We start from the raw sequence: 27,587 nt of genomic DNA, 5'->3' as shown, positions 1-27,587 counted from the left end.
TCTTACTTTCACAGAAGTCAGTATCAAACCTCCTGCTGACTTCAATAAGAGCAAAAGCCAGCACCAGATCTTCAAAAATCATTATTATTTTCTTCAGAGCAGTATATGTATTTCCTATCAGCCCCCTGCAGAAGGATGATGGTCTCTCAGCTTTCCAATAGTATCGCCTCATATAGAAAAGCATCTCAGACTGTCAGTGCTAATCTAATGTCTATGACCACCTGAGGAATATGGTTTGACTTCAGAATATAGCCTGAAGAAGAGGAAAGAATCAAGCCCTATGGAAGAAGAAAGGGGCATGCCAGCACTACTGATTCAATGATAATCTTGTAACTAACAAAAAAAAAAATCTGCCATATTTTAAGGAGAACTTGCAGGAGTATCCGTTCCTCTCTCCACATGCTATTGGAAGTGATATACAAAGAAGAATTTGAATCAGATGGATTGATCTGAAAGTGATGCAGAAATACATCTTGATCCTCTTTGGTTTAAAAAAAGTAATAAAAGAGGAAATTCCATTAGACAATTAAAAGCACTTGCTCTGTGTTTAACCAAGCACAGAAACTGCATGTGGCTTTTTTGGAACTGCAGGAGAAATTAATATCACTGGCTTCTGAACTGAATACACTTACGAAAAAAAATTAAAAGTAGTTACGTAGTTAATAGTCTTTCACGAGAATTAACAATGGTAACAAGCCGGAATCTGCACTTTTCAAGTACCTTTCCTCTTGAAGTCATTTAGAAGCAGTAAGAGGAAGCATAAGTATTTAATTCATAAACACAGTACAAAGGAAGAGCTAAAGATCATCTTCATATGCTCAGGCATAGCCTTGACCATAGTACACAGTTTGAAACCTATGTCGTACCAAATCCTACAAGAATCTACTAATTATGCCCTCCTCTTAAGTGGGCTGGCAGCACACCTGACAGCCACTTGATGTAACAAGCTCTGCACAGAAAGCAACACTAGATGATTTCTACTGTAGGGGCTGGAATTAAGTTAAATTTGCCATGCCCACTACACAGTAAAGATCAGGTTCACCTCAGTAGTTACAGGTGCTACTTATTGGTCTCGTGATGAAGTGATTCTTCTAGGAAGACACACGTGGGACCTGAGTCTGGGCTTTTCAATTCAATAGTTGCTTGAGCAGAAATCAACAGAGCACAGAAGCATTGCCAGTTGAAAAGGGAAGCTCTATTCAGATTGCCTGTCATTCCCTTCCCAGTTCAAAAGCAAGCATGTTCAAAATTCACTAATGAAACTATACAAATACAACAGACGTCCAGTCCTATATGCAACCATACCACCTTTGGATCTCCATTTTGAAACCAGTAACAGGCAAGACTTCAGTTTAAAAAAAATTTTTAGAAAAAAGGCTACTGAAAGCAGAATTGAATCCACAGGACAAGAAACCATGCCTACCTAGCCACAGCAGAGACAATTAACAGCAGAGACAATTAACATATCTCCCTCGAAAGGAAAAACATTAATACCTTAGCTACTGTTCAGCTAATTAACCCATGCTACTGACAGTGATCATCAGAGTAAGATTCTGCAACAATATTGCACATATGCATTTCCTACTTTTCTGTATTGACAAAAGATCATCACAGCACCTTGCTGAAACATCTTTCTGCACTGATGTACTTTGTCCTGAGCCCTTGCAATATAGGTGCCCCTAGTTTTCTTTATTTCCTGAACAAGATTGAAAAGATAAAGTAGTTTCCTCTCTTGAACATCTGTTTCACACAGTATCACGGGTAGAAAAGTAACTTAATTCCACACAGTTTTTATAGAAGTAAATTACTCAACAAGTTTTTTCTCCAAGTATGAGATATGGATATCAAATCAAAAGGAATTCACAAGTAATTTGCAAGTACTGTACCGCCCTCTGCAGTCAATGTGCAAGTTCTGCAAAATGAATCTGAGCATATTCCTTGAAAAGATCAGTAGGTCAATAATAAAAATCCTACCACTTGAAACTCAGCAGAAGCAACATTTTTATGGTAATGTCTTACTGGTTGGAATCACAGGAACACAATACAGAAACTTTTTAATTCTTCACATAAATGCTCTACCTATTAAAGAATGTGGAAAAGTATGTTTTGCTGCTGTTTCAGGAGTCAGATTCCTCAACGATACTTTCTGGCATTTACTGTCCTGGAACTTGACAGAAGTTTGCCATGCCCCATCTGATAATTTTCTCTGGTTACTTCTAATAGATATCCAAAATAAACCAAATTTTTTAAAACTTACATTAACTGATCCATCAGTGAGAGAGAAGTATATTTTACAGTTTAGGTATTGCACTATTTAATACAACTTAAAACTTTAATAGGGCATTTTGCTGACATTTGTACAGCACTGTAGTGGGGGTGCCAGGTGCCCACCAAAGCTGCTCTATCACTCCTTCTTTTAAACCAGAGAGGGGAGAGAAACCGCAATGGGTCAAGATAAGAGCAGGAAGATCATTCACCAATTACTGTCAGAGGCAATACAGACTCAGCTTGGGGAAATCAACTGAATTTATTACCTATCAAACCAGAGCAGGATAATTAGAAATAAAACCAAATCTTTAAAACAATTTAGTGTTCGAATACTCTTGCAAAATGGAAGCTACCTACATTATGGCCCTCTGCCTCCTTAACTCTTCACTCTTGTGACCACTGACAGGACTTGAGGAAATGGCACGAAGCTGAGTCGGAAGGTTTAGTTTGGATATCAGGGGAAAAGTTCACCCAGAGGGTGGTTGAGCACTGGAACAGGCTCCCCAGGGAAGTAGTCACAACACCAAGCCTGACAGAGTTCAAATACTGTTTGGACAATGCTCTCAGGTACGTGGTGTGATTCTTGGTGTGTCCTGCATAGGGCCAGGAGCTGGATTTGATAATCCTGATGGGTCCCTTCCAACTCTGCATATTCTACAATTCTATGATTAACACTGACAGTGCTGCATGACAAAACTGCTTCCTATCAGAGCACCTTCATTCTAACTTAATTTACACCTGCTTTTCCCCCCTTGAATCTTGAAATCTTAAATTTTTTTAAGCAATTATCAGATTTTACAGTATTTCTCTTCTCCTAAAAACTTTGTACCTCATGAACTGCATGATATATCACTACTAAAAGGCATATGAAAGCAAAGAAGGCAAACTAACATCCTTTTAAAACAAAACTCAGATTTGAAGTTCCACTCTTCTGCTCTCAGAGAGCATCTGAAAGATCCTCATACTACAAATGTTCAAGGGAAAGTACTAACAGCACTTCACGGTTTCATAGAATCAGACCGGTTTGGGTTGGAAGGGACCTTAAAGATCACCTAATTCCCACCCGCCTGCCATGGGCGGGGGGGAAGTGGGGGGAGTGTCACTAGACCAGGTTGCTCAGGGCCCCATCCAGCCCGGCCTTCAACACTTTCCTTTCACCGGGACCCCCGTGGGTTCCGCTGGGAGGGAAGCGCTGGAACACCGCTGTGGAAGGAGTGCCAGCTGGGGCAGGTGGCCGGAGTTCCGCTCCCCCCCGGCGCCTCGGCCGCGCCCGCCACCCCGTTCCCCCGGCGACGCCCCGCCCGCTGCGCCGCCGGCGCGGCCGTTGCTGCGGCACCCGCGGGGCGGCGGCGGTTGAGGGGCTGCGTGTGCCCCGGGCCGGCCGGACAGCACCGCACCCGCCGGGCTCACAGGGGGCCCCGCCCCGGGCTGTGCCGTGGGAAGGGCAGGAGCGAGGCCACCTGTGGCACGGACACAAGGCCCCGGCCGGGCCGAGCCGCACGCTGCCACAGCGGGACCCCGGGCAGCCGCCTGCTGAGACCCTCATCAGCCTCAGCGGGAACGGGGACCAGCTCCCTAGGAATACCGAGAGATAAGGCAAGGGGCTGAGCAGCCACCAGGACCGAGGGAGAGCATCTCTCAGCCACAAGCACCCCTCCAAGCACAGGACCAAAGGGGAGGTGTCGGCTAGAGCCGTGCACCGGGACAAGGACCGTATCAATCGCAGAGCCCAGTTAACACCTCCGTCATCCGCGGCCAGCAGAGCGAGCCGCTGACAAGCTGCAGGGGCCAGAAAGAAACATCAGTCAGAGATAAGCGCTGGGACGAGCCTCCCATCAGGCCCGGGGGGGGCAGGCAAAAACATGGATCAGTCGCCAGGATTAAACCCTTCCCAGGGTTCTGATCAGACATATGCCTATGAACGTGGGCATGGCCCTTATCAGCCACACGAACCAGGTTATGGTCTTGATCAGCCAGATTACAGCCCATATGATGATCAGATACCTGATCCAAAAGCCCGAATGCTGGCAATCCAGAATGCAAAAGCCTATTTACTGAAGACCAGCACAACATCTGGCCTGAATTTGTAAGTATGAAAAAGAGTCAATCAAAAATGGTAGGAAATATGAGTGGAGAGACGATTAGTGTTGGTAAAAGGGCAAAGGGTTATGTTAAGAAAGGGAAGGATACCAGGGAGGTATATAGAGAATGGGACAATATATTATAAATGCAACATTTCATCACTACGTGATACTTGCATGTGTCCAACATCTTTCAGAATCACAATTCCTAAGGGAATTTTATAGGGAGTCCAAAAAGAAATTTATTTGATTAAGAGCAAGTTTAAATTCAGCTTCAGCTCCTAAGATGGGGGGGTATATACAAAAAATGGAAGATGGGACTGCTCCCAAGTATAATCAGGCTAGTTTTAAGTCTAATTTTTCATAATGCTCCGTGAGCGCCTTTCTTCTAATTATTCCAATGACTTCTCCAAAGTTCCAGATGATTAGCTTCTACTTCAGATATTAAAAGCATAATATTCTGAGATAATTTTTTGTAGGTGGCCAACAATATTTACATTTATATGACAGATACGATCATCTTGCTAATGTGCTAACAAAGATCCTGGATGAACAGCCCACAAATACAGTAGACATAATTGAGAATATCAGCAAGGATGTGAAGTGGGCTCGATTTCAGAAAAAAATGGACACTCTTCGAGACGAATATGAGATTCCTCCAACATATGAAGCTGCAGAAAAGTGTAAAGCTTTGTTCATCAAGGAAAATGGAGAAGAAAATGAAGAAATAATAGAAGAAGAGATAGTGAGTTATTATCAGAGTGAAACAGATTACCCTCTGTATCAGGGAATGGGTGGGTGGATGGTGTGAAGAGGAAGGGAGTAAGTTGTGGTCTCTTCTGTAGCGCTGCCTCTCACAAACATATAAATAATTGCAATCACAGTATCATGTGCCCTCTCCGTAGCTGAGCTGGTCCCGTGTCTAGTTGTGAAGAAGAAAACCCATCCGGTTACTTAGTTGGGATTTTTCCATGTAGTAAACCTACTATCCCCAGCCTTTAAAATTGTGGATGTTCTAGAGATGATGAACAGAAAGTAAAGTTTATAACATCTCCCATATGCCAGTTCAACATGGAATATTGCTTCCAAGTTTCTTTTCTTTATCTAAAAGGGACATTTCTTTATCTAAAGAGACCATAATATTAGACACCAGTTACAGAATATTGTGCATGGCTGCTAGTGTAAAACAGAGAATGCAGAATTTTGTGATCTCTCCAGCTCCAACTGTGGTTCCAGTCTGTCCTTCTCCAACTGAAACAAAATATGGTTTTAATGAAGAATTACTAGACTTGAAAAGCCCCTTCTTAAAAAAGGATTTTTCATTATTCAGTTGCATATATTCAGAAGCATTTGTACCCAATGAAAAATTAGAATTCTTATTATGAGAATTATAAGAATATAAATGAGAATTCATATAATAACCAAGGGAAAGCAACCAACAAGATGTTGATTTTCATATTAGGTTACCAGTATATATTCAAATGAATTGCCATTGCAGAGTAGAAATACCAACAACAGAAGAGATAGTCCTTCATCTTTTCCATAGTCTATTATGTATCTTACAGTAACAATATAGGATAGAAAAAATGGCAAAAAAGCAGGTTATTTCAGAAAAGAATTTGAATTTTTCATACTCCTGTCAATCTTGCTTTAAGAAACCTGGAAGGTCTAAAGAAATTCCATATGAAGCTAGCACTGATTCCTCCAAATTCCCTATGCTGTCATGTCCAATTTCTAATAACTCTGTCTGTATTATATGATCACGTACCCCCATGAAATGAGAGAAGGGCGATAAAGCGAATGGAAATACTTAATTAAATCATTACTGGACTAGTTCTGCTTCCACTGAAGCCAGATGGGGTCTTCCTATGGACTTCAGTAAGAGCAGGGGGCAGTATTTTAAAAAATGCATGGAGCTGTATGCCAAGGTCTTCAAATAAACAGCATTCACTTCAGAGAAATATTGCTGGTCTGGTGGCTCAATATATAAAGTCTGTATTATATTTTCCCCCAAATCCATCTGTCACAAACAGAAGGAAACACAGTGTCACTGTTTACAGGCCTCTTAGCTGACATGCCCTAGCACTGAAGTCCTTTGTAGATTCTGTGTAAGAATTCTGACTTTCCTTATGTTGCCGTAATTAGGAGTTTGAACTTTTAAATCCTGTGTTCTAAAACCTGCAGTTCATCTGAGTTTTCTTCTTTATCCTTAAAAGGCATTTTTAATTTTTCTAAATGATAGTGAAAGATGTAGTGAATGAAAGTCTGCAAAGCACTTTGAGAGAATGAATAGCACTACAGGAAAGAGAAGTATAATGTTCAGTACATAACATGTTTAATTTTTCAAATAGATAATTATATTATTCTTTAGCTCTAACTCCAAATCTTCTTTCCCAGGGACATTCCCCTCTACCAAATGTAATGGAAACAGCCTTTTATTTTGAACAGGCTGGAGTTGGCTTGAGCAAAGATGAATCCTATTACATATTCCTTGCCCTTAAAAACCTAACTAGTGTTCAGCCAATCCAGACCTGTCGCTTCTGGGGCAAGATTTTGGGCCTGGAAATGAACTATATTATAGCGGAAGCACAATTACGTGAAGGGGAAGAGGAGGAGGAAGCAGGAGAGGAAGTTACTGAGGAAGAAGTGAAAGGGATGGATGAGGTCGAAGAGCAAGATGAGGAAAAAGAAAAAGAAGATGAACCACCAAAGTCCACCTATAAACCCCCACCTGATATCCCAAAAGAAGAAAACGGGACTGGGGCTAATAAATATGTCTACTTTGTCTGTAATGAGCCAGGCAAACCCTGGGTGAAGTTGCCTCCAGTGACACCAGCCCAGATTGTCTGTGCCAGGAAAATCAAGAAGTTCTTCACTGGTCGGCTGGATGCTCCTGTTGTGAGCTTTCCTCCTTTTCCTGGAAATGAGGCCAATTACCTGCGTGCACAGATAGCTCGAATCTCAGCAGGAACCCATGTCTCTCCCACTGGATTTTACCAGTTTCCAGAAGAGGAAGAAGAGGAAGAAGGTGGGGACACATATGAAGAAAATCCTGAATTTGAGCCTCCTGCTGTGGCTGAAATGGTGGATTCTCTCTCCACGTGGGCACACCATGTAAAGAATATTCTGAAGCAGGTATGTGCTCAGCAGGTATGTGCTCACACCGAGCACCATTCGGATACCATTCACACTGCAGTACTTGTGCAGTACAGAATGTCAATGACACTCCTCACCTGCACGTTCAGACTATGGTATTGGACTGCAGCGTTTTTATACAGAAGATATATTTTATATATAATATGTAAATATCTTGCACATGTACATATACATATATATATATTTAGAAACCTTCTAGATTTAGTACTTTTTTCAATTATGTGTTCTTGAGGTTGAAACCTATCTTTAGATAACAGTATGGAGTTAGGCCCTGATAACTATGATTTCTGGTAATCTTTTGTATTAGGTTCTCTGCTTTGATATCCTTACTTGACAAAAACGTTTAAAATTTTCCTTTCTTGGGTAGGATGCTAAAATGCAGATAGCTTTTGATTGTATGCTAAATGGAACTTATCTGTTGTTTTCTTCTTTTTGTTTTATACTTTCTGCTGTAAAACATGCAAGTGAAAAAGCTTAAAAGCATGTGCTATCAGGCCTGTGCTAGAAAGAGGTATTACTAATTTGATGATCATTGCTGGATGGTTGGCTGGTCAGTCTACCAGTTCAAGAATGCTAGTGTAATATAACAGCAAATGGTAGGAAATGAGGTTTAAACTTACTACCAGCAAAACAATAGTTGTAAAAAATAAAGTTTATATGCACTAGAGTCTTAAGAACATGTTCCTCTGACCGGCAGCTAAATAACAAGGTAGATTTTAAAGGAAGAGGTAAAGTCCATACGTTAAGCCTCTTAGTTTGCAGTAACTGGTAGTCTAGCAAGGATATAAATGAAACTGGTCAGGAACTGAAGACTACAAAATCACAAAAAACTAATGGCAGAGGTATAAGGTTATTCTGAAATAGTAAGCAGGGATGAGCGAGGAAGGAGGGAGGGAAGAGGGATATAGGAAATGCTCTGCCAAGAGGATACAATATTCTACCAAGAGGATACAATATTCTGCCAACAATATACCGGTTATGGAATACATATTTTTCTTCTCCCTACCCCTTAACTCTGTGTGTGTGTCTGAGCCAATTGTTTTAACTGGCTTGCATTCTTTCAGTGATTGTTACATGTATTTATTATTTTTCCGTATCAATTATAGGGTCGCTGTGTTTGGATTAATCCTCAAAAATTAGAGGAAAAAAATGAAGAAGAGGAAGAGGAGGAAGAGGAGGAAGAGGAGACGGATGAGCAACAGGCAGAAACAGGACCACCCCTTCTTACTCTGCTCTCTGAAGATGAAGGTATTCTTCATGGAACATGAAGTTTTTGATAGAGAGCAACTAGGAATGTTGGCATTTAGGTAGTAAATATTTGAAGTTATAGGACTCTGGCACTTTTTGGAGGAATATAGTTTGCCCCTGTGGGGTAAACACATTCTTTTAGAGAATCAGTCAAAAGCAAAATGGTTAACAGTATTGACATTAAAACTGAAATAATCAGGTTTACTAGGTAACAATCTTGTTGAGATTAAAGGGAAAAAAAAACTTAGACTTGTCAGGTTATTGCACATTCAGGGCAGCTGAAATACATTCAGCTATTTTTACCTCATCTTTTTAGGCCAAAAAAAAAAGTGTATGTGCATGTGTAAATAAATTAATTAATTAATATGTACACACATACACTGATGTTCGGTATTTGTATAAACATTTAGATGTTTTAGCATATTACTGCAGCAAATCATGGGAATAAGGGAGCCTGAATATTAGATTACATCAATATTAAATTATTTTCCTACTCTCCATTCTTTAATGGAGGTGAAATATAACTATATAATGTATCCTTAAGTGCTAAAAAGTCCTTGACAAAAGAAACCAGGGTTAATGCTACTGAATTTGAGTAGCACTCCCGTGGGTATCTTAGAATTCCTATGCTGCCTGCTCATACATTCGAGCCACTTGTTCAAATACAGTTTATTGTTTCTGACTTTTGGCTCTTCTAACATGCAACTTAATATAACTGTTGCTTGAATTCTGTAAGTCTTTCTGTAATTCTGAAAATCTTGTAGCTCAGTCTTAAATGTTTTGTAGAGGCTTCTAAGTGCGTTTATTCATAGACAGTGTGTGTTTGGCTGCCTCCAGGAATTAAAGACATCCCTGCTTGGACAGCTCAGCATTCTACAAACCTGATCCCTCAACACTCTGTTGCAGTTATCCAGTCTAACCGGTGGCCTGGAGCATATGCCTTTGCATCTGGCAGGTGAGAATCTAGTTGACATGGTTACAGCACAGACTGTATATGCTACACACAGGCACCTGGCAAAGTTGCTTTATTATTAATTCATTGACTGAATTCTAACTATTCCGGAGACTGATGGAGAAGGCCACTTGAATGTGCACAGCAACAGTAAATATGTATTTAAGAGTGAAAACAAATAATCATTGGAAAGACTGGTATAAAGACTAACTGGATGTAAATGTCCAGTTAGTATTTGGGCACAGTCCTTGATTTAAAACCTGTGTTCTTGGGTCTGTGGTATTTTCTACAAAAACATCTACATTCTGTGGTTGTAATGTTTGTTTGTTTCCACTACAAATAGTACAGTCATGACCTCCACCTGCTTTTAAAAAGGCACTGGAATTGGTGTCAGAAGTGGCGCTATGTTGTTACCCAAGTGAAGTTGGAGTCATATTGCAATATAGTGCAGTGACACTTCATCATTTTAAACAGAAGATGTATTAATCAACCATTAGAGCAGTTAAAAAAAGGTGCCATCTTTTAAATTCTTCTGTTATAGGATATCTGTAACTTTTTGCGCAGCAGAGTAAGGAAGCCTGACAGTATCTCTGCTGATATTTTGTCAGGGGCTGAATGTTTTCTTTCACTTCTCTTTCTCAGGAAATTTGAGAACATCTACTTTGGCTGGGGTCACAAATACAGTCCAGAAAACTACACTCCCATCCTGCCCCCACCAGTGCAAGAAGAATATCCCAGTGGTCCAGCAATCACTGAGGCAAGAGACCCCACTCTGGAAGAGGAACTGGCTTTCAAGGCTGCGCAGGAAGCTTTAGCTGCAGGTGAAGAAGAGGAAGAGGAAGAGGAAGAAGAGGGGGATGATTAAAATGTGGGGGAAAACATTGTTTTAAAACTTTAAACGTGAATAGTATTTTCATGATGTAGTCATTAATTTGTTGACCTTAAAAGAAATGCAATTGGAGCATACCTTCTTTTTTGATTTCTCTAGGCTTCTCTTTGCAGCTACATTCATCTCCTTCTCCACCCCTAAAACCCTTCATGAAGACTGTGCAATGAATGACTTAGCCTTTTTCTTAGATGACTGTGCAGTCTGCTTGCTAAAATTCTATTGATTTAAACTAAGAACTATAATCCACCAAATGTTCATAGTTCTTCTAACCCTCACTTCAGTATTTTAAATAAAAAGAATTATAATCACATAACAATGTGTGAAATGTGTGCTTTTGTGTGTGAAAGCATACTCTTTAGATTCAGTAGACAGCTTATCGAGGTACTGGCCAAGTGCATGGGGATGACACTTATCAGCAGCACTCCTGAGCCCGCACTTCGAATCCTGTGTTCAGTTTTGGGCCCCTCACTGCAAGAGAGACATTGAGGTGCTGGAGTGTATCCAGAGAAAGGCAACAGAGCTGGTGAAGGGTCGGGAGCACAAGTCTGATGAGGAGCGGCTGAGGGAGCTGGGGGTGTTTATCCTGGAGAGGAGGAGGCTGAGGGGTGACCTTATCTCTCTCTACAAGTACCCGAAAGGAGGTTGTAGCCAGGTGGGGATCAGCCTCCTCCTCAGTTACAAGCGATATAAGAAGAGCAAACAGCCTCAAGTTGGGCCAGGGGAGGTTTAGATTTGGATATTAGGAAAAATTTCTCTATGGAAAAGGCTGCCTTGGATTGGAACCGGCTGCCCAGGGCAGTGGTGGAGCCACCATCCCTGAAGGTATTTAAATGACCTGTAGCTGTGGCATTTCAGGACACGGCTTAGCGGTGAATACGGCGGTGCTGGGTTTACGGTCAAACTCGATGCTCCTGGAGCCTTTTCCCCGGGGCAGCCATCCCTCCATCCCCGCACCACGGCCGCGCCGGCGCGCGCCGCTCGCATCCCTGGGCGGCACCACCACGGCGCTGCCGGCAGACGGGAGGGGAGGTTTCACGGTAGAGCTCAGGAGCTGATCAGCCTGTCCCTCACTGCGCTTTCCTTGACTGTCTCCCTCGCTCCTTCCCCCCCCCCCCCTCAGCTGCTGGCGAGTGGTACGCTCCGCGTGCGGCTTCCGTCCCACGTGGGCCAATAGGGAGCGGTCTCTGGAGCAGTTCAAACTGCGGTGGCGGTTGGGGCGGGCGGTGTCTGTCCAGAGCCGTGCCGGGTCCCTGTCCCGGTCTCCCTTGTCCCGGGCGGGCATGGCGGACGAGGGCGCGGTCACGGTCTGCGTGCGTGTGCGGCCGCTCATCGCCAGGTGAGGCTCCGGGCAGGCGGGAGGAGAAGGCTGCAGCGGCGTTTACCCCAGAATGCTGCCATACTCCTCGCACCGTGAGGGGGCCGGGGCAGGAAGACGGTGTCTATCCCCGTGGCGGAAGGAGGGATCCAGGTCCCTCCGGGGTAGAGGGTGTCGCGGTCAGGGGTCCGTGTTACGGGAGCAGAGCCCTGGCCCGATGAAGGTAACAGAGTATCTTCTTCTCTTAGAGAAAATGCTTCAGGAGATAAAGTGTCCCTGCATTGGAAGAGCGAAAATAATACTGTTTCCGACGTGAATGGTACCAAAATATTTAGTTACGGTAAGAATGTGATAGCAATTGCTTTGCTTTGATGCTTATGCGGACCTCCGCTACTGTATTGCTTGAACGTGTCGACGTGAGTGCCCTGAGCTTCCTGCAGTGTCCCTCAACTTTTCCAGTTTCATAATTCTGAAGCGATGTCGTTGAGGCACAGAGGATTTCTGGTTTAGGCAACACTGGGAATGTGCTTTTTGAAGTCAGCTTCCTGGTGGACGTTGCTTTCTCTGTTCTGATTTATGTTCTAATGGCTTTGGAACACATGAATTCGATTCTTTTCATATGAAATCCAGTTACAGACTAGACCAGGGCTAGTCCAGAGCATTTAGGGAGAAGGGGGTGGGGGGTAGTGAGTTGACCGTGGCTGGTTGCCAAGTACCCACTAAAGTCACTCTCTCACTCTCCCTCTGCAACTGAACAGAGGAGAGAGAAAAAACAGCTAAGGATTCTTGAGTTGAGATAAGAGCTGGGAGAGGTTACTTACTGATTACTTTCACGGGCAAAACAGACTCAAAGTGGAGATATTAATTGAATTTATTACTAACAGGATCAGAGCAAAAGAGTGAGAAGTAAAATAATCTAAAAAGACCTCCACCCCACCCCTGCTTCCTTCCGTGCTCTCCCTCCTCCCCGCCAGCAGTGCAGGGAGACAAGGACTGGGGGTTATGGTGAGTTGTTTCTGCTGCTGCTCAGGAAGAGGAGTCCTTCCCCTGCTCCCATGGGGTCTCTCCCACAGGACACAGTTCTTGATGGACCTCTCCAGCATGAGTCCATCCCTCGGGCAACAGTTCTTCATGAAACTGCTGTCCCGTGGGTCACTCCTCCATGGGGTGCAGTCCTTCATGAATGAGCTGTACCGACATGGGTCCCCCACAGGGGCCACAAGTCCTACTGGGGAAAAACCTGCTCCAGCATGGGCTTCCCTCTCCACGGGCTGCAGGTCACCAGCAGGACCCCGCTCCATCCTGGGCCTCCCACAGGGTCACAGCCTCCTTCAGATATCCACCTGCTCCAGAGTAGGCTCCTCCATGGGCTGCAGGTTGATCTCTGCACCCTGACAGTCGTCCATGGGCTGCACGAGGACAATTAGCCTGTCTTGTCTGATTTACAATCCTCAGAGATAAATTAGCCATAACTATACTAAATAGGATGACTGTTTAACTGTGTCCTCCATTCTTACAGTCATCTGTGCATCGCATCTTTCTTGGTTTTGTGTTTAATATTTATTTTAAAATAAAATTCTAAAAGCCTGATTAGTAGTGCCACAGTGATATTCTATGTTTGAATTACTCTACAAACAGTGATGCCTATTTATTGGATTTGAAGTCAGTGATACTGAGTAAGATGATAGGTTGGTTTTGACTTGCAATACAAGGGATTCACATGCTTTATTTTAATTTGTTTTTAAGATCGTGTCTTTCACTCCAGTGACAACACTCAGCAGTTATATGATGGTGTAGCTGTTCCAATTATACAGTCAGCTGTGCGAGGTTATAATGGTAAGTTTTAAAACTGTGTTTAAATCCTGTTTGTAAACTGTTTTAGAAATAGTTGGTAAAACTCTACTATCTTTCTAGGCACAATTTTTGCTTACGGACAGACTGCTTCAGGGAAGACTTACACAATGATGGGAAATGAAGATTCTGTGGGCATTATCCCTAAGGCAATTCAACATGTTTTCAAAATTATTTGTGAGGTGAGCAATTCCATTAAATTGAAGTGACTGAAAGGACTAGTAATATTTGTGATCATTACATAAAAGTTAATTTTAGTATCAAGGAGCTTATGAAGGAAGTGAATTTATATTAGACTATATGTTGCAGTTGCTTTGCTAGCCTGGAAAAGATGAGTGGTTTAAAACAAAAAGCTAATGGGACTTTAGCTGAAATTAAATCAGAGCAACACTGACGAGGGTTCTTAAACTTGCAAATATGTTCAACACTGATTACAAGTATAAATAGATGCTCACTTTTTCATGTGGTAGATAAAGTAACATGAAGCTTTGTGTTTATTCTGCTATTTTAAAAGTCTAAAAAATTAACAGCAATAAAGACTTTTTTTTTGGTGGGAAGAATATGACACTATATTTACTTATTTCAGACTTACAAAAGAATTGCTAATTGCTCAAGGTTAATAAAAGTAAGGAGAAGGTGTAAATTAAAACAGTGATTTCTAAAACATGATTTGTAGAGCGCTTGCTTCTGCCTTGAGGGTATCAGGTAATCGTTATCAGTTAAGTGAAATGCTCTCTGCTCCTTTAAGGAGGTGCAGGATACCTTGGGAGGTTTATGAAAGTAACTGAAGCCAAGAAAACTTTCCCTGAGTCCATTGTGCAGCCTTTCCTCACTCCAATATTCTCTACCAGGGAAGTAGGGGAAGAAGCAGCAGCAAAGTAAATCCAAACAAGCAGAGAGAGAAGACAGGGTACACAGAGAAGAAAGAGCCTAAGCAGGAGGAAATTGGTTATGAAAAGGGTATTTAAGTGGGAAAACCATTCTCATGCTTCTGTGGGGCAGTTATCTTAATTTTACAACCTATTAGAAGTGGTATATCTTTAATGCAGCTGGAAAGAGGTGGTATAGAAGAAAAATTATTCTGTATTGGTAGATGCTAATGCTACATAGAGGATGAGGGGAAAGAAATCTGTAGAACAATATCCAAACATACATCTCTGAGTTAAGAATACTTGCATTAAAAGATATTCATCAGTTAGTCTGTTAATAATTTTTTTTTTCTCTTTCAACGTTAGATCCCAGATAGAGAATTCTTGCTAAGAGTTTCTTACATGGAAATCTATAATGAAACCATTACAGATTTGCTTTGTGATAGTAGGAAAAAGAAGCCTCTGGGAATTCGTGAGGACTTTAATGTAAGTGGATCTTATGTAATGTAAGTGTTGTATCTGCTTGTAGTAGAAGAATTTGAAAACAAAATGCCTTCAGAGGCATCTAGTTGAAAGCTTTTCTGGATCAAATTGTGTAATTGTATCCTCAGCATTAGCAGAAGGACACTTGATATAGTAGAATAACAACAGTGACTTTGGGCTTTCTGTAGCTAGTTTACCTTTTTCAAAGTAGATACACTTTTCTTCTACTATAATCATGGAATAACCATGAGACTGGAATTATTCAGTAAGATGATCACCACAGAAAAAGAAATCTACTCTAACACAGTTTCTTTATATAAAGTTTTGTAGCAAATAATAAAAATTGGTTGATTGTTGTTTTGGTTGTTTTGTGGTTTTTTTTTAATTTTGATGCCCTAAACAATGGATGTTTTTGGATTATGGGAAGAAGAGAAATTTACCAGTTGTATGATTATATCCTTATAACATTTACTGAAAAATATATTCCTGGATTCCCTCAGAAGATGTCCAGAAGGATATTTCCCCCAGCAGTTCTGTTTTTTGGAAACTTTCTAAATCTCTGGGTTTTGATTCTTGTGCCTTTAAGCCACATTTTTGATGAAGGTCTAAACTTTATCCATCCCTTGTGTTTGGAGTAAAAAGACATTCAGCTGTTGAATAAATAGCATAATAATTGCTGGTTACGTTAACTTTATGTATTGAAGTAAGTTTTGGAGTTCAGGAGAATTTATGACTGTGTTTATTCTATAGAGGAATACATATGTAGAAGATCTGATTGAAGAAGTAGTGGTTGCCCCAGAACAAGTTATGGAATGGATAAGAAAAGGAGAAAGTAAGTTATTTAGCCACTGTCAGCTGATATTTAAAAAAAACATTGATGGATCAGGTATATCTAGAACGGTGGGGTATCTTTTTGAGTTTATATTCAGAAACTAGTATTTTTGAGAAAGTTTTAAAATTATGCTTTTTTTCTATTTATCTCCATTTTATCAAAATAGAAGCAGAAGTATTTTAATATTGTTTTTGGCAGGAAATCGTCATTATGGAGAAACAAAAATGAATGAACACAGCAGCCGTTCTCACACGATCTTCAGAATGGTAAAAACTGCTTCACTATTAGGAGTGGTTGTATTGTTTTCAAAGTGACAAAAACTTGATTGCACTTTACTGCATTTCTAGATCATTGAAAGCAGAGAACGAAGTGACCCTGCAAATGCAAACTGTGATGGAGCAGTCATGGTTTCCCACTTGGTAAGTGTCTATTTAATGGTTTCTTGGAGTACAGCTTAGCTAGAGAATTTACTGTTACCACTTGTTTGAGAGAATAATGATACTTCACAATGGCTTACAAATATGCTTTGTTGTTAACTTCTAGCAGACATTTCTTAAGTATAGAGGGAGACCCCTGGGGTGTTACCTAGAGGATAACTTCCCACCGAAGGAAATGCTGACATGGGAATTACTTATGTTGGACTGGGGAGTGTTATGTAGCCCTTCCAGGAGCGGAAGGGGCTATGTCAGAGTGCTCTTGCATTTTGTTACGTACATCTTCCCCTATATTGTTTCTGACCACCCACAAGCTCAGTGAAATAACTTGTAAAATGGGTAACCTTAAGACTTCTCTTATCCTCAAATTTAGTTGTTGTTAAAAGAACATTTGCCCTGCAGCTCCAATGACCAAAAGATTCATTTTTTTCACAAGTAACCCCTCTTAGCATCTCTTTGGTGGATTATTGGTATACGAAGTATCATAAACTGGGGGGAATACAACTGCTGATCTCTAGAGGAGTGTTATGGTTTCAGAAACCTTCTCTACAGCCTTTTCTTTATTCTCAGAAAATAATCTGAAAAACTGGAGGAATGGAATCAGTATGAAACCATTTGAGCTTGCTAAAATCTGCAAAAGCACTCTGGAACTGGCAATAGCATTAATCACATGCATTGTGAAAAGAGCTTTCTGTTTTGGCTTCATGTGAAAAAGCTCAGAGTCTGAAAGTAAACACTGCTCAGGCACTATTTCAGCAAGCTACTATCTCCTTTTTTTCTTGCCATAAGTTATGGTATCTACTCTTCTTACACCACCCCTACCCTTTGCCCTATTCCACCTGACCTTATACTAACCTTTACTACCTGGGGTAAGGGGAGGAGAGGTTTTTGGTCTTTTTGGTCTGTTGCTGCTTGATGGAGCTAGTACAGGATTTTACCCTTCTGAAACAAAAACCAGCTAAAGTGAGGGCTACTTGCTCAGGCAAATCATTATGGGTTGTTGTGAAGTTCTAATTGACTTTGAACCGGATTCAGAGGGAGGCTTTTCCTCTGGTATTTAATTTCTTCTTTTCTGTATCCCCACAGTGACAGGCAAGGAGAGACATACAGCTGATTCAGGACAGTGTGCTAGATAATCTCATCTAGGCTCTTTTTTCCAAGAAAGATTCCTATGGCTTGAATTAGTAGCTAAGCACAGTTTCTCAGTACAGAAGTATCATCTTTTTGTTACTGAGGGTAGGGGTTCTTGCACTGCAAGTTTGAAATACTGTTTGGGGTGGTGTAATAGAGTTCATACACTTATTCTGTGTACTTTTGTACCTTGAAAGTATGGGTTGATGTGTGTATAGCAGCTATGGTTACTTCCAATAGTGACAGACCTCTTGGGGTTTTTTAATAAACTGTGGTTTATGAAATTCTTAGCAGAGATTTAGAATTAAGAGGATTTAAACTAAATTTTCTCAGAACTAACCTGTGAAATACTTAATAAATTTGCAGAACTTGGTAGATCTGGCAGGCAGCGAAAGAGCTAGTCAAACAGGATCTGAAGGTGAGTGTTAAATGGGGCTCTCCTGATGACCATTTCTGTTAATTAACCCTAACAAGAGACTGTGATAGGAAATTCTTTGATCTATGTGCTATTGTGTTACTTATTGTCTATAAATAAGCTCTTTTCCCCTTGGTAGAGCAGGTTCTACTCAGGAAAATACTGTAAATGCTGTAAAGTGCAAACAATTAAGTAGTAATATTCCTTTTCTAGAGTAGCAGGCCTGGCAACAGTCATGCACTGAACTAATAGAATGGAGAGGACTCAGTAAAGATTCACCTGTAATAACAAAATCACTAGAAGCTTTTTAGGGACTTGTATATAAAGGTGAAGAGGGAGTAGATGGCTTGTTCTTTAGCTTTTGAGAAGCTTGGCTGTTAAAAGTGACAGCGTGAAGCTGCACAAAAATGTCTTTATCAGAAAAAAGTGATCCGAGAGGGACACAAGTAAATATTCTCTCTCATGAATAATGACTAACCCAAAACTTGTATCTGAGGCTGGTTTGTTATGCATGTAAATGTTGCAATTGCAAAATTTAAACAGGAAACAAAATTAAAGTTCTTATAGCACCACCTACTTACTCTAAAAAGGTTCTAAATGTTCATTTGTGATTACTCTCTTACTTCGATGCTTTTTGGCTATTACGAAGGATTTGATACTGCCTGCTGATGACTCATAGTGCATTGTGGCACTTGAGATTCAACTCTTGGATAATCCTTCTGAGCATAACATAGCACACAAGCTTGACAGGTTGAAAATGTATCTTAATGTTTTAAATTTAAAATAATAATAATAATAATTAAAAACATTACTGTGTGGTACCTAGGTGTCCGATTGAAAGAAGGCTGCAATATAAATCGGAGCTTGTTCATTCTGGGTCAAGTTATCAAAAAACTTTGTGATGACCCTTCTGGGTAAGCAACTGTTCATACACCTGTTATAAGTCACTACTAAACTAAGAAATTAAAATCTTTATTTATAATATTTTGTAGGTAACTGTTTCAAATAACCTGTTATCTCTAGAAAATATATTTACTGCGAGTTTCTTCTATGCAAAAATCTGAATGATTTTTTTTTCTTTCCTCTTTTTCATTAGCTTCATAAATTACAGAGACAGCAAGCTGACTCGAATTCTGCAGAACTCCCTTGGAGGAAATGCTAAAACTGTTATTATTTGTACAATTACTCCAGTTTCTTTTGATGAAACACTCAGTACTCTTCAGGTAAAGCTTCTCACCTGTTCTCCAGCACTATTCTGGCTTAAGGCTTTGTTGTAGATAGGAGAGGGTGGAAAATGTAATCTGATGGATCTTTAATGACTTGGATCTTCTAAAGGGCTTCTGTGGACTCAGAATTTGAAATATTTGTTTTGTATACAGAACCTTTTCACAGTCGTCATTTTGTATTAGGTTGTCTACCTAGAGCTTTCTGGGAGTTGGAACAAAGCTCCTTCTCTTGCAGGCAGGAGATAACCTCTCTTCTCATTTGCCTTTTCCAAACACAGTTAGAACAAGTCTTTGCTAACACAAGATTTAAGACAGGTACTACAGGAAAGGAGAGTAATTGAACTGTTAAAGAACACTGTTCTGTAGGTAGGATCGTCTTCCTTTTTGGTGGTCTTTTGAGCTTTCTATTAAATAAAAATAATGGATATATTTGCTTAAATGTTATGCTTCATGTTTTAGATATTAATATCAAGCAAAGAAAACTTACTTTTGAAATCTCAGAATACATTAAAAATAAACCAATTTCAATATTTGTATCCCTATTATATGCTGCTCTTTATCTAATAAACTCTCCCTTTAATTAATTCTGTTGGGAAATATGGGACAGAGTAAGTATTTTTAGAATATTTGTTCTCGAACTATTGCCCATGAAAACATATTCTTTCAGTTTGCCAATACAGCCAAAGGAATGAAGAATACACCAAAAGTCAATGAAGTACTTGATGATAATGCCCTCCTGAAGAGATACCGAAAAGAAATTGTGGACTTGAAAAAGCAGCTGGAGGAAGTGTGTAATAAACTTCTTAAAATTCATCTATCTGTAGCACTGATAGCTGTTTGGAAAGTACCTGTTTTAAACCAAAAGCAGTTAAATTTGCAGGAGTAGGTAAAGTGTTTAAAGTGATATGTCATTTTTATTGAGAGAATAGAAGTTAAAAAGGTGATGTATAGTCCAGAACAACTGATGATAGTCCATATATCTGTGAAAGCTAACACTGAGATCAACTAAGAGAATTGCTTTCTTTCACTAAGTTAATATAATTAAGAAATAGAAATTTGTCACGCATTATAGCACACTTTAACAGATCAAAATTAATTGCAATATAAGAAGTTACTGAATGTTGATTAAAGACCACAACTTAATCCATATTTTTTCCCCCTTACTGATGTTTAACCTTAGTTGGAGTTGCAAGAAGTTGCAACTGCATTAAGATCACTGGCAAAACTTAGGTCATGTAAAGTCGGAAGATACATTTAGAAAATGAACAATAGTAACTTCCCACAAAACAGTGTAATCTCCCATATGTTCATCTTTCTCTAAAAATCTATGTAGTTGTGGAGCAGTCTTGCAAGTCTTGTTAGAGCATAGATGTTAAAACATAAAGCACAGGAAAAAAACAATGCTGAACATACTGTTGTGGTGAATAAAATCAAAGTATGCACATATATTATGTTGCAAATGATAAATATCCTTAGAAAAAAATTTATGAAAAATAACTGACCTCTTATTTTTAACAGTAATTAATTTGCACCTAGGAGTATGTTTGCTATCTTCTGAGATAGTAAGTAGTGAGGAAAGTAGCACAGAAAAGTCAGTTGGAAAAATCCATGTGACTTTGAATTACTCTACAGCATTGTAAGCTTATGATAAAGTTGTCAAAAAACAGCTGTTACTTTCAAAACAATACATTTTCAGTACTTGGATTTAGAGACCACATGCATTAGAGTAGCTTGCTGTTACTTGACAATTGAATCGTAGTTCTGAAAGAGTTTCAGGCTTCTGGCACCATGGGAAGGTCATCTAATCTATGTTATATTTGAAAGAATGCTCTTTTTTTTTTTTTGCCTAGAAAAATCTGAGGCTGTATTGTTTCTGGGAGTTTTGACCCCTTTTAAATACTTAGTCTGCAGGTAAATTGTAGACTAAGTTGTTAGTTTCATTATGAAAGACTAAAGACTCCTCTTCCAGGTTTTAAAGAATATATGTGTGTAGTTGTTTTTAAATATCAGTAATTGTGTCTCTTCCGTAGGAGTAGTTTGTGCTCTTAAAATGTCAGTTTGATTAATATTCTTTTTATGGAAGGTGTCTGTAAAGACTCAAATTCATGCAATGGAAAAGGACCAATTGGCCCAGCTGCTGGAAGAAAAAAATTCTCTCCAGAAAGTACAGGAAGACAAGATACGAAATTTAACTGAGATGCTGGTGACCGCTGCTTCCTTTGCCTCAAAAGACAATGTTAAAGTAAGCACCTGCTCTAGATCTTACTTGATGACTCTGAAATACTTTGTGAAAGGTAATATTAAATACTTAGGGTTATATTGACAATGAAGAATAAGTATGATAAACAATTTTCACTTTTTTTCCCATATTTTTAAGAGGCTAACTTATAAAATAACTTCCAAGTATAATTCAGTATTGCTTTGCAGTGAAAAGACTGCAGACACTTTTCCTTTCAAACTACCATGCTGTAAATTTTGAGGAAACTGCAAAACCCTGTCTAGTTAGCTGCTGGTACTGTTGCAGAACTAGCCTAATGCAACATTTACTCTCTACGTACTGGTTTGATTTTTATCACTTTTCTGTAAATGCTTTTTTAAAGGCCAAGAGAAGAAGAAGAGTTACTTGGGCTCCTGGTAAAATAAAACAGGCAAATGTGAGCTATTTTGAAGACTTTGAAAAAGACATGCCGACTGAAACAAAAAAAATGAAAATGTCTCTGTCAGCATTACCAGATGCAGACGATTGTAAGTAACCTCAGGAAAAAATAAGGAAAGTCTGCAAAGCAGCTTTGAAATCAGAAATAATTAGATCTATTGATCTAAGTTAAAAAGCAAATCAATTTGTTAACAATACAAAAGCTAAATTTAGTTACCACTGTACTCAAATAATATTCCATGTTTATCTGCCAGAAAAGAATGCCGCCAGGAAGGGAAGTGGATTTAGCACACTAATTATGGTCATTCTTGTGTTGGAAATAAGGTTCATTTTATTTAAAAAGTGGGAACATAGTTGCTATCCCAGGTGAAATAATGTGTAGCATGGCCAGCAGGTCAAGGGAAGTCATTCTGCCCCTCCCTTTACTCTGGTCTCGTGAGACCTCAGCTGGAGTGCTGTGTCCAGCTCTGAGGTCCCCAGCACAGGAAGGACATGGACCTGCTGGAGCGAGTCCAGAGAAGGCCACGAAGATGATCAGAGAGATGGAGCACCACACCTCTCCTATGAGAAAAGGCTGAGAAAATTGGGATTGTTCAGCTTGGAGAAGAGAAGGCTCTGGGGTGACCTTATTGTGCCTTTCCAGGATCTGAAAAGGGCCCACAGGAAAGCTGGAGAGGGCATGTAGCGATAGGAGAAGGGGGAATGGCTTTAAATTGAGAGTGGGTTTAGACTGAATATTGGGAAAAAAATCCTAATTGTGAGGATGGTGAGGCACTGGAACAGGTTGCCCAGAGAGATTGTGGTTGCCCCATCCCTTGGAAGCGTTCAAGGCCAGGTTGAATGGGGCTTTGAGCAACCTGGTCTAGTGAAAGGTGTCCCTGCCCATGGGGGGGGGGAGATGCAACTAGATGGTCTTTGAGGTCCCTTCCAACCCAAACCATTCTATGGTTCTATGAAATTCCTGATAGATAAGTTTGCAAGCATTGCATTACTTAATTTCCCAAAGAGAATAAGTTGATTTTGGATTTGGTTTAGTATTCATTAGCTTGTGATATGGTGGTCAGCATAAGTGTAGAGACTGGACTTCAGTGGTGTTCCCTTTCATAACAGAAAATCATGAGTCAGAACTCCTACTCAGTATGCTATGTTTTGCCACTGAATGACTATGCCCAAAGTCTTAGAATTGTTTTATAAGAAAATTCCTGATGTCTAGTTTAAAATCTACTCATACTTTTTTTAATACATCTTTCTTTTCAGCTATGTTAGATAATTCTGAATGTGACAACCAATCTCTGATGGTTCCTGATCAAATTTCAGAAGTAGAATGGATCGCTGGACCTAAAATGACTTGGGTAACATCATAATCTATTTCAGTTGTAATACTGTGCATATGCATATATGCATAATATACTTCTCAGTAAGATCAACCTTACTGTTCTGTAGGACACCAGTATTATTCTATGTGTCTGCAGAATTATTATAACTGGTTAGAAAGTAAGTCTCTTGGACATCTCTTCAAAGCTGTGGGATGGTTCTATGCTTCTATGCATTTGTGGCAAATGATCCAGCAAACTTTGGTATATAGACAGGACTAGCTGTGAAAAGACAAGCAACAAAGAATATAATACTCCATCTTGTAGATCTGTTAATTGAGAGTGATTCTTTTTCTAGACTCAAAAAGACTTTGAAGAATCTGTGCAACTCTGTGAAGCAATAGCACTTGAAAAGGTAGGTCTGTTCTGAATTTTCTAGAAATAAGACTGACGTTCCAGCAACAGCTTCTAAAGTTTCCTGTGCTGCTTCTTCAGGATATTGCTGTAAATAAGGCCAGCGTCCTGCAAGCTAACCTGGATAACCTAGTGTTGGAAAATGAGCAGTTGAAATTAGAAATAAATGAAATAAAGGAGAAACTGAAGGAAAAAAAAGAAATAGATGAATTTGAAGCACTGGAAAAACAAACTCAAAAAGATCATGAGGTAAGGTGCATTGAAATAGATATGAATTCTCTATGCTCAAATGTTTTCTAGAGTTTATTCAGTGTACATAGACTTGGATGTTGATTCACAAACAGCTACATTTGCCAACAGAATGAATGAACCCAGGATTTAAACTGGATTTACTTGGAGTGTAAAATTCAGACAAATTTTTGGCGACTTGCATATGGTTAAATGTATATTAGTGTGTATGTCGATATGTGTCTATATATTATTTTTATATACACATGATCTGAATTTCACTCTAGACTTGAGTAAGACAGTTGTTTTGCTGCTTAAATACATTTTAGACCTGTTTTGAAGTTAAAGTGTGATTGCTAAACTATATTTCACATCTTTCTTGTGCACAATGTCTTGGTTTACTAGATAGCTCTGGCTTTTGGTAATCCATGGACTATGTGAGCATTAACCTTTAACATACTATTTAACTTCATCATGAAATATTTTAAAATAATAGTGTGAATACTAATGTCTGGAAAATTGAAACATATTTCGTGCCAGGAAGTCAGAAAAATCATAAACTTATCTATTGGATAACTTATGATGTAGGAAATGCTGATTTTCAGTTCTCTTCACCTCCTTGTGCAGTTAGTGGAGTACCTTGTTTGTCCAAATGTTTTATGCTCTGATTCTGTAACTTTAAATACATATTAATTGTATTAGGTTCTAGCTGCCCAAAGGCTAGACTGTGAAATAAATTAATGCCCAAAGAAAACACAAAACCAACAACCTGAGGTATTGAGACATGGATGTATTATTCTATTTCTTTCCTGGTGCCTTTGCTGGAGTTTACTTGTCCACATCAGACTGTTCAATATCCTCTGATCATGACACTAAGGTTGACGTTTGTTACTTCCTCTTGCAGTGTTGTTTCAGGTTACAATTTAACAATATCACTGCTTAGTTTCATTGTGTTCCCTGCAAAGATTTACGGACCTTAAAGAAAAAGGATCCATAAGATATTATAATTTATTTTGTATCTAAGACTCTTTTTAGAAGATCCTTTGTATGCTGGATTAATTGTGCTATCTGCCTTAGCCGATGTTTAACAAATCCTCAGTTACACAAGAACTTTGCATGGAAAACTGTATCTAATACAGATGCAGTGTCCTAAAGCAGTCTCTATTACAAGAATTGCTTTTTGAATGATTCAAGTTTTATGGACCTGAATACAGTCCATAAAATGTAAGCATTTACTGATGCCCATGTAGTAGATTAATTACAGCAATACTGAAAGGTCACATACTTCACTACATACATTAGTTGAAATCCATCAGTTTATAAAAGTAAATTGCATAAGAATACTCACAGGAGAGCGCTTGTTTTAAAGCTTTTCACTGATCTTAAAATTACAGATTGGATTTTCTCCTTACCTATGCTTGTGACTATACAGAAGTACTTGTAGATGGGTGCTTATTGTAAAGCTTTTCTAACAAAGACCAAAAGAAAGGAGGTCTTAAATTTCAGAAGTGCCTTTCCATGTAGTCTTCTACTTGTACCTTCTTTCAGAGAATGCCACTGAATGTGTTCATGGCTTGCTTTACTTCAATTTTGGCACCTTCTCATTCCTGTTAGTGAATAGATTAAATCATAAATAACTGCATTGTGTCACAAAAAGCTGCTTAACATGACTAGAATTTGTGTCCTATCTGTACAATTTCTCCATGAATTGCTTTGATAACATCGCTCTTGCTTCTCAAGCTATTGTAGATAGCTCGAATCCTTTCTAATTACTGGGAAGCTAAAAACAGAGCTTTGCATCTTATCTATCCATTTGAAAGAATACGTAGCATCTTGCTTTGTAGCTGTTTCAATAGATGTGTGTATGTATATATGGTTTGCCCACTACTACAGAAGAAAACACAAGATAGATCTTGCTTGTTTTCATGGTGTTGGCAACTAAAAACTATTGGTGTGGGTGCTTTCTAACATCCTCTGCAATTTTGCTTCAATTTGCTCCACAGATACAACTAATGCATGAAATTACCAACTTAAAGAATCTAGTTTCAAATTCTGAAGCATACAATGAGGAACTTCAGGTGAGGCTCTCCATGCATTTACGTGCAGTAAGATTGTATGAAATGTTCTTGATTTGTTTATCTTGAACTACTGTATCTGCTGTGGACATGATAGACATCATTGGGCTTTGGTTAGTCTTGCCAGCTAAAAGGAGGATATGTCTAAAACCCATGAACTCTTTCTGTGTAGGTTTTTGATAAATTCTGACCTGAAAAACCAAACTGGGCACTAAAATCTTCCTTCTCTCTTTTTCCTTCAACTTTTAGGCAGAAAACAATTCAAAATCAGAACAGCTGAAAGAGAAAGACAACAAAATAAAGATATTACAGAATCTTGTGGAAGAATTACAAAAAGCAAGAGTGGAAAAAGAGCTATCTTTTTCAGTGGTAAACCTCAGTTTTCTGCTGGGTTGTATTCACATTTTAACCACATTATAATGAACACATTTTCTTTATTATGTCTAAATAATTTTTTAATTCTTTGAATATTTTTCAGGGAGATTCTGATAAGCTAGTTGAGGAAATTCAGCAGCTGAATAAATCCCTCTTAGATAGTGAAGCCATAGCCTTGGATGCCAAAAAAGAATCTGCTTTTCTCAGAACCGAAAATTTGGAACTGAAGGAGAAGATGGCAAGTACTTGTTGAACTGCATTTACAGCTGTACCAAATGCTGTTAAGGGCCTATCTGCTTCCAGACTAGTGAAGAAGGCAATCAGAGTAGTGGAGCACAAGCTTCACAAGAAAGCACAAGTCATTAGCTTTCTCAAAATACTCTAAGTAATGTTTTTATTATGAAATTCGTGGAAAACAGCTCTTCAGGAAAGAGATAAAAAGAAAATAAAGGCTTCTGCCACAGGAGCGGGTGGTTAGTTTTAGGTTTCCCAGTAGAAAGCCACAATAAAGGAACAGTTTTTAGGGCATTACTAGAACGTAAGACTTCAGACCTCATTTTACCAGAGAACAAAAGAGAATAAGAGATATGAACTCAAAAGTGGTATGGAGCTTAGTTTGAGCTTTGAAGGAGTAAAGACCAAATAGTAGCAGCAGTTACAGCCCTGACCTCTAAGGTATGTTTTCTGAGAGGGCTCTGACAAGAATGCAGTTGTTAAATATTGGCTTATTCAGCCATATTTATCAAAGCCAAAGCTGTTCAGAGTGACAACAGAAAAATGTACCAGATGCAGTATTTAAATGGTAAGCAAGTAGACTTTTATTCTGTGTGTGACTTGCATGTTTTATTGTTTTCCTGAAGAATGAACTCTTAAATAATCACAACCAAATGCAAAAGGATGTTCAATTATATCAAAGCCAAATAGAAGCGGGAAAAGCCAGTTACCGAAAAATGCAAGCTGACTTGCAGAGAGAGTTGCAATCTGTATTTCAAGAAAACTTAAGACTAACTTCACTCATGGAGGGTAAAGTTCCAAAAGGTACTGTTCCAGGTGGTGCTTGTTCCCCTCACCCCATTTCCTCCCTTCTTCTTGTCTTGGGGAGGGGGAAATAGGGAAAACTTCAGCTCTTGTTTTCCTGAATACTTGGAGATTCTGACAATATAAAAATACTGGAGTATCTGGTATGTAGTAACTGCTTTAGCATGTTCTTGAACTTTTTGGAAAACTACAACTTATGTTTTATGTTTTGCACAAAGACAGTTAAGTTAGTGAAGGCTGTTGGGGAGAATTTAAGATAAACTGGATGCCAACCTAACAAGTGATGACCAAATTCAGACCAGGAGCTTAATTGTTGGCCATTGTATAATTGTCTAGAA

At 39.3% G+C, this 27,587-nt stretch overlaps 2 protein-coding genes across 2 annotated transcripts in view; both read left to right on the top strand.

The window, feature by feature from the left end:
* Positions 1 to 3,613: 3,613 nt before the first annotated feature.
* On the top strand, positions 3,614 to 10,656 carry LOC135412987 (radial spoke head protein 4 homolog A-like). The gene is made up of 6 exons (XM_064652024.1): positions 3,614 to 4,354; positions 4,860 to 5,094; positions 6,747 to 7,484; positions 8,612 to 8,753; positions 9,591 to 9,708; positions 10,348 to 10,656. The coding sequence occupies exons 1-6, from the start codon at positions 4,131 to 4,133 to the stop codon at positions 10,568 to 10,570; spliced, it is 1,680 nt and encodes a 559-aa protein (XP_064508094.1). The 5' UTR covers positions 3,614 to 4,130; the 3' UTR covers positions 10,571 to 10,656.
* A 1,148-nt stretch (positions 10,657 to 11,804) lies between these two features.
* The window catches only part of CENPE (centromere protein E), a 37,503-nt gene continuing 21,720 nt past the window's right edge, over positions 11,805 to 27,587 (top strand). The window contains exons 1-21 of the mRNA XM_064652023.1: positions 11,805 to 11,930; positions 12,158 to 12,249; positions 13,656 to 13,745; positions 13,824 to 13,942; positions 14,996 to 15,115; positions 15,863 to 15,944; positions 16,143 to 16,210; positions 16,292 to 16,363; positions 17,876 to 17,927; positions 18,751 to 18,838; positions 19,021 to 19,147; positions 19,818 to 19,937; positions 21,234 to 21,392; positions 21,751 to 21,895; positions 23,064 to 23,158; positions 23,478 to 23,534; positions 23,615 to 23,782; positions 25,765 to 25,839; positions 26,086 to 26,205; positions 26,315 to 26,449; positions 27,072 to 27,249. Coding sequence (XP_064508093.1) covers positions 11,875 to 11,930; positions 12,158 to 12,249; positions 13,656 to 13,745; positions 13,824 to 13,942; positions 14,996 to 15,115; positions 15,863 to 15,944; positions 16,143 to 16,210; positions 16,292 to 16,363; positions 17,876 to 17,927; positions 18,751 to 18,838; positions 19,021 to 19,147; positions 19,818 to 19,937; positions 21,234 to 21,392; positions 21,751 to 21,895; positions 23,064 to 23,158; positions 23,478 to 23,534; positions 23,615 to 23,782; positions 25,765 to 25,839; positions 26,086 to 26,205; positions 26,315 to 26,449; positions 27,072 to 27,249 — 2,218 coding nt within the window. The 5' untranslated portion in view covers positions 11,805 to 11,874. The remainder of the gene's footprint in view (positions 11,931 to 12,157; positions 12,250 to 13,655; positions 13,746 to 13,823; positions 13,943 to 14,995; positions 15,116 to 15,862; positions 15,945 to 16,142; positions 16,211 to 16,291; positions 16,364 to 17,875; positions 17,928 to 18,750; positions 18,839 to 19,020; positions 19,148 to 19,817; positions 19,938 to 21,233; positions 21,393 to 21,750; positions 21,896 to 23,063; positions 23,159 to 23,477; positions 23,535 to 23,614; positions 23,783 to 25,764; positions 25,840 to 26,085; positions 26,206 to 26,314; positions 26,450 to 27,071; positions 27,250 to 27,587) is intronic.

This window comes from Pseudopipra pipra, chromosome 4 (genome assembly GCF_036250125.1).
Source record: "Pseudopipra pipra isolate bDixPip1 chromosome 4, bDixPip1.hap1, whole genome shotgun sequence".
Lineage (NCBI taxonomy): Eukaryota > Metazoa > Chordata > Aves > Passeriformes > Pipridae > Pseudopipra > Pseudopipra pipra.
The sequence above is the reverse complement of the archived record's forward strand: the minus strand, read 5'-3'. Positions and strand labels throughout refer to the sequence as shown.

Coding starts and splice junctions, on each gene's coding strand:
- LOC135412987 (XM_064652024.1), top strand. CDS start 4,131: ATGGATCAGTCGCCAGGATTAAACCCTTCCCAGGGTTCTGATCAGACA. Junction 5,095..6,746: donor AAATAATAGAAGAAGAGATA/GTGAGTTATTAT, acceptor CTTCTTTCCCAG/GGACATTCCCCTCTACCAAA. Junction 7,485..8,611: donor TAAAGAATATTCTGAAGCAG/GTATGTGCTCAG, acceptor TATCAATTATAG/GGTCGCTGTGTTTGGATTAA.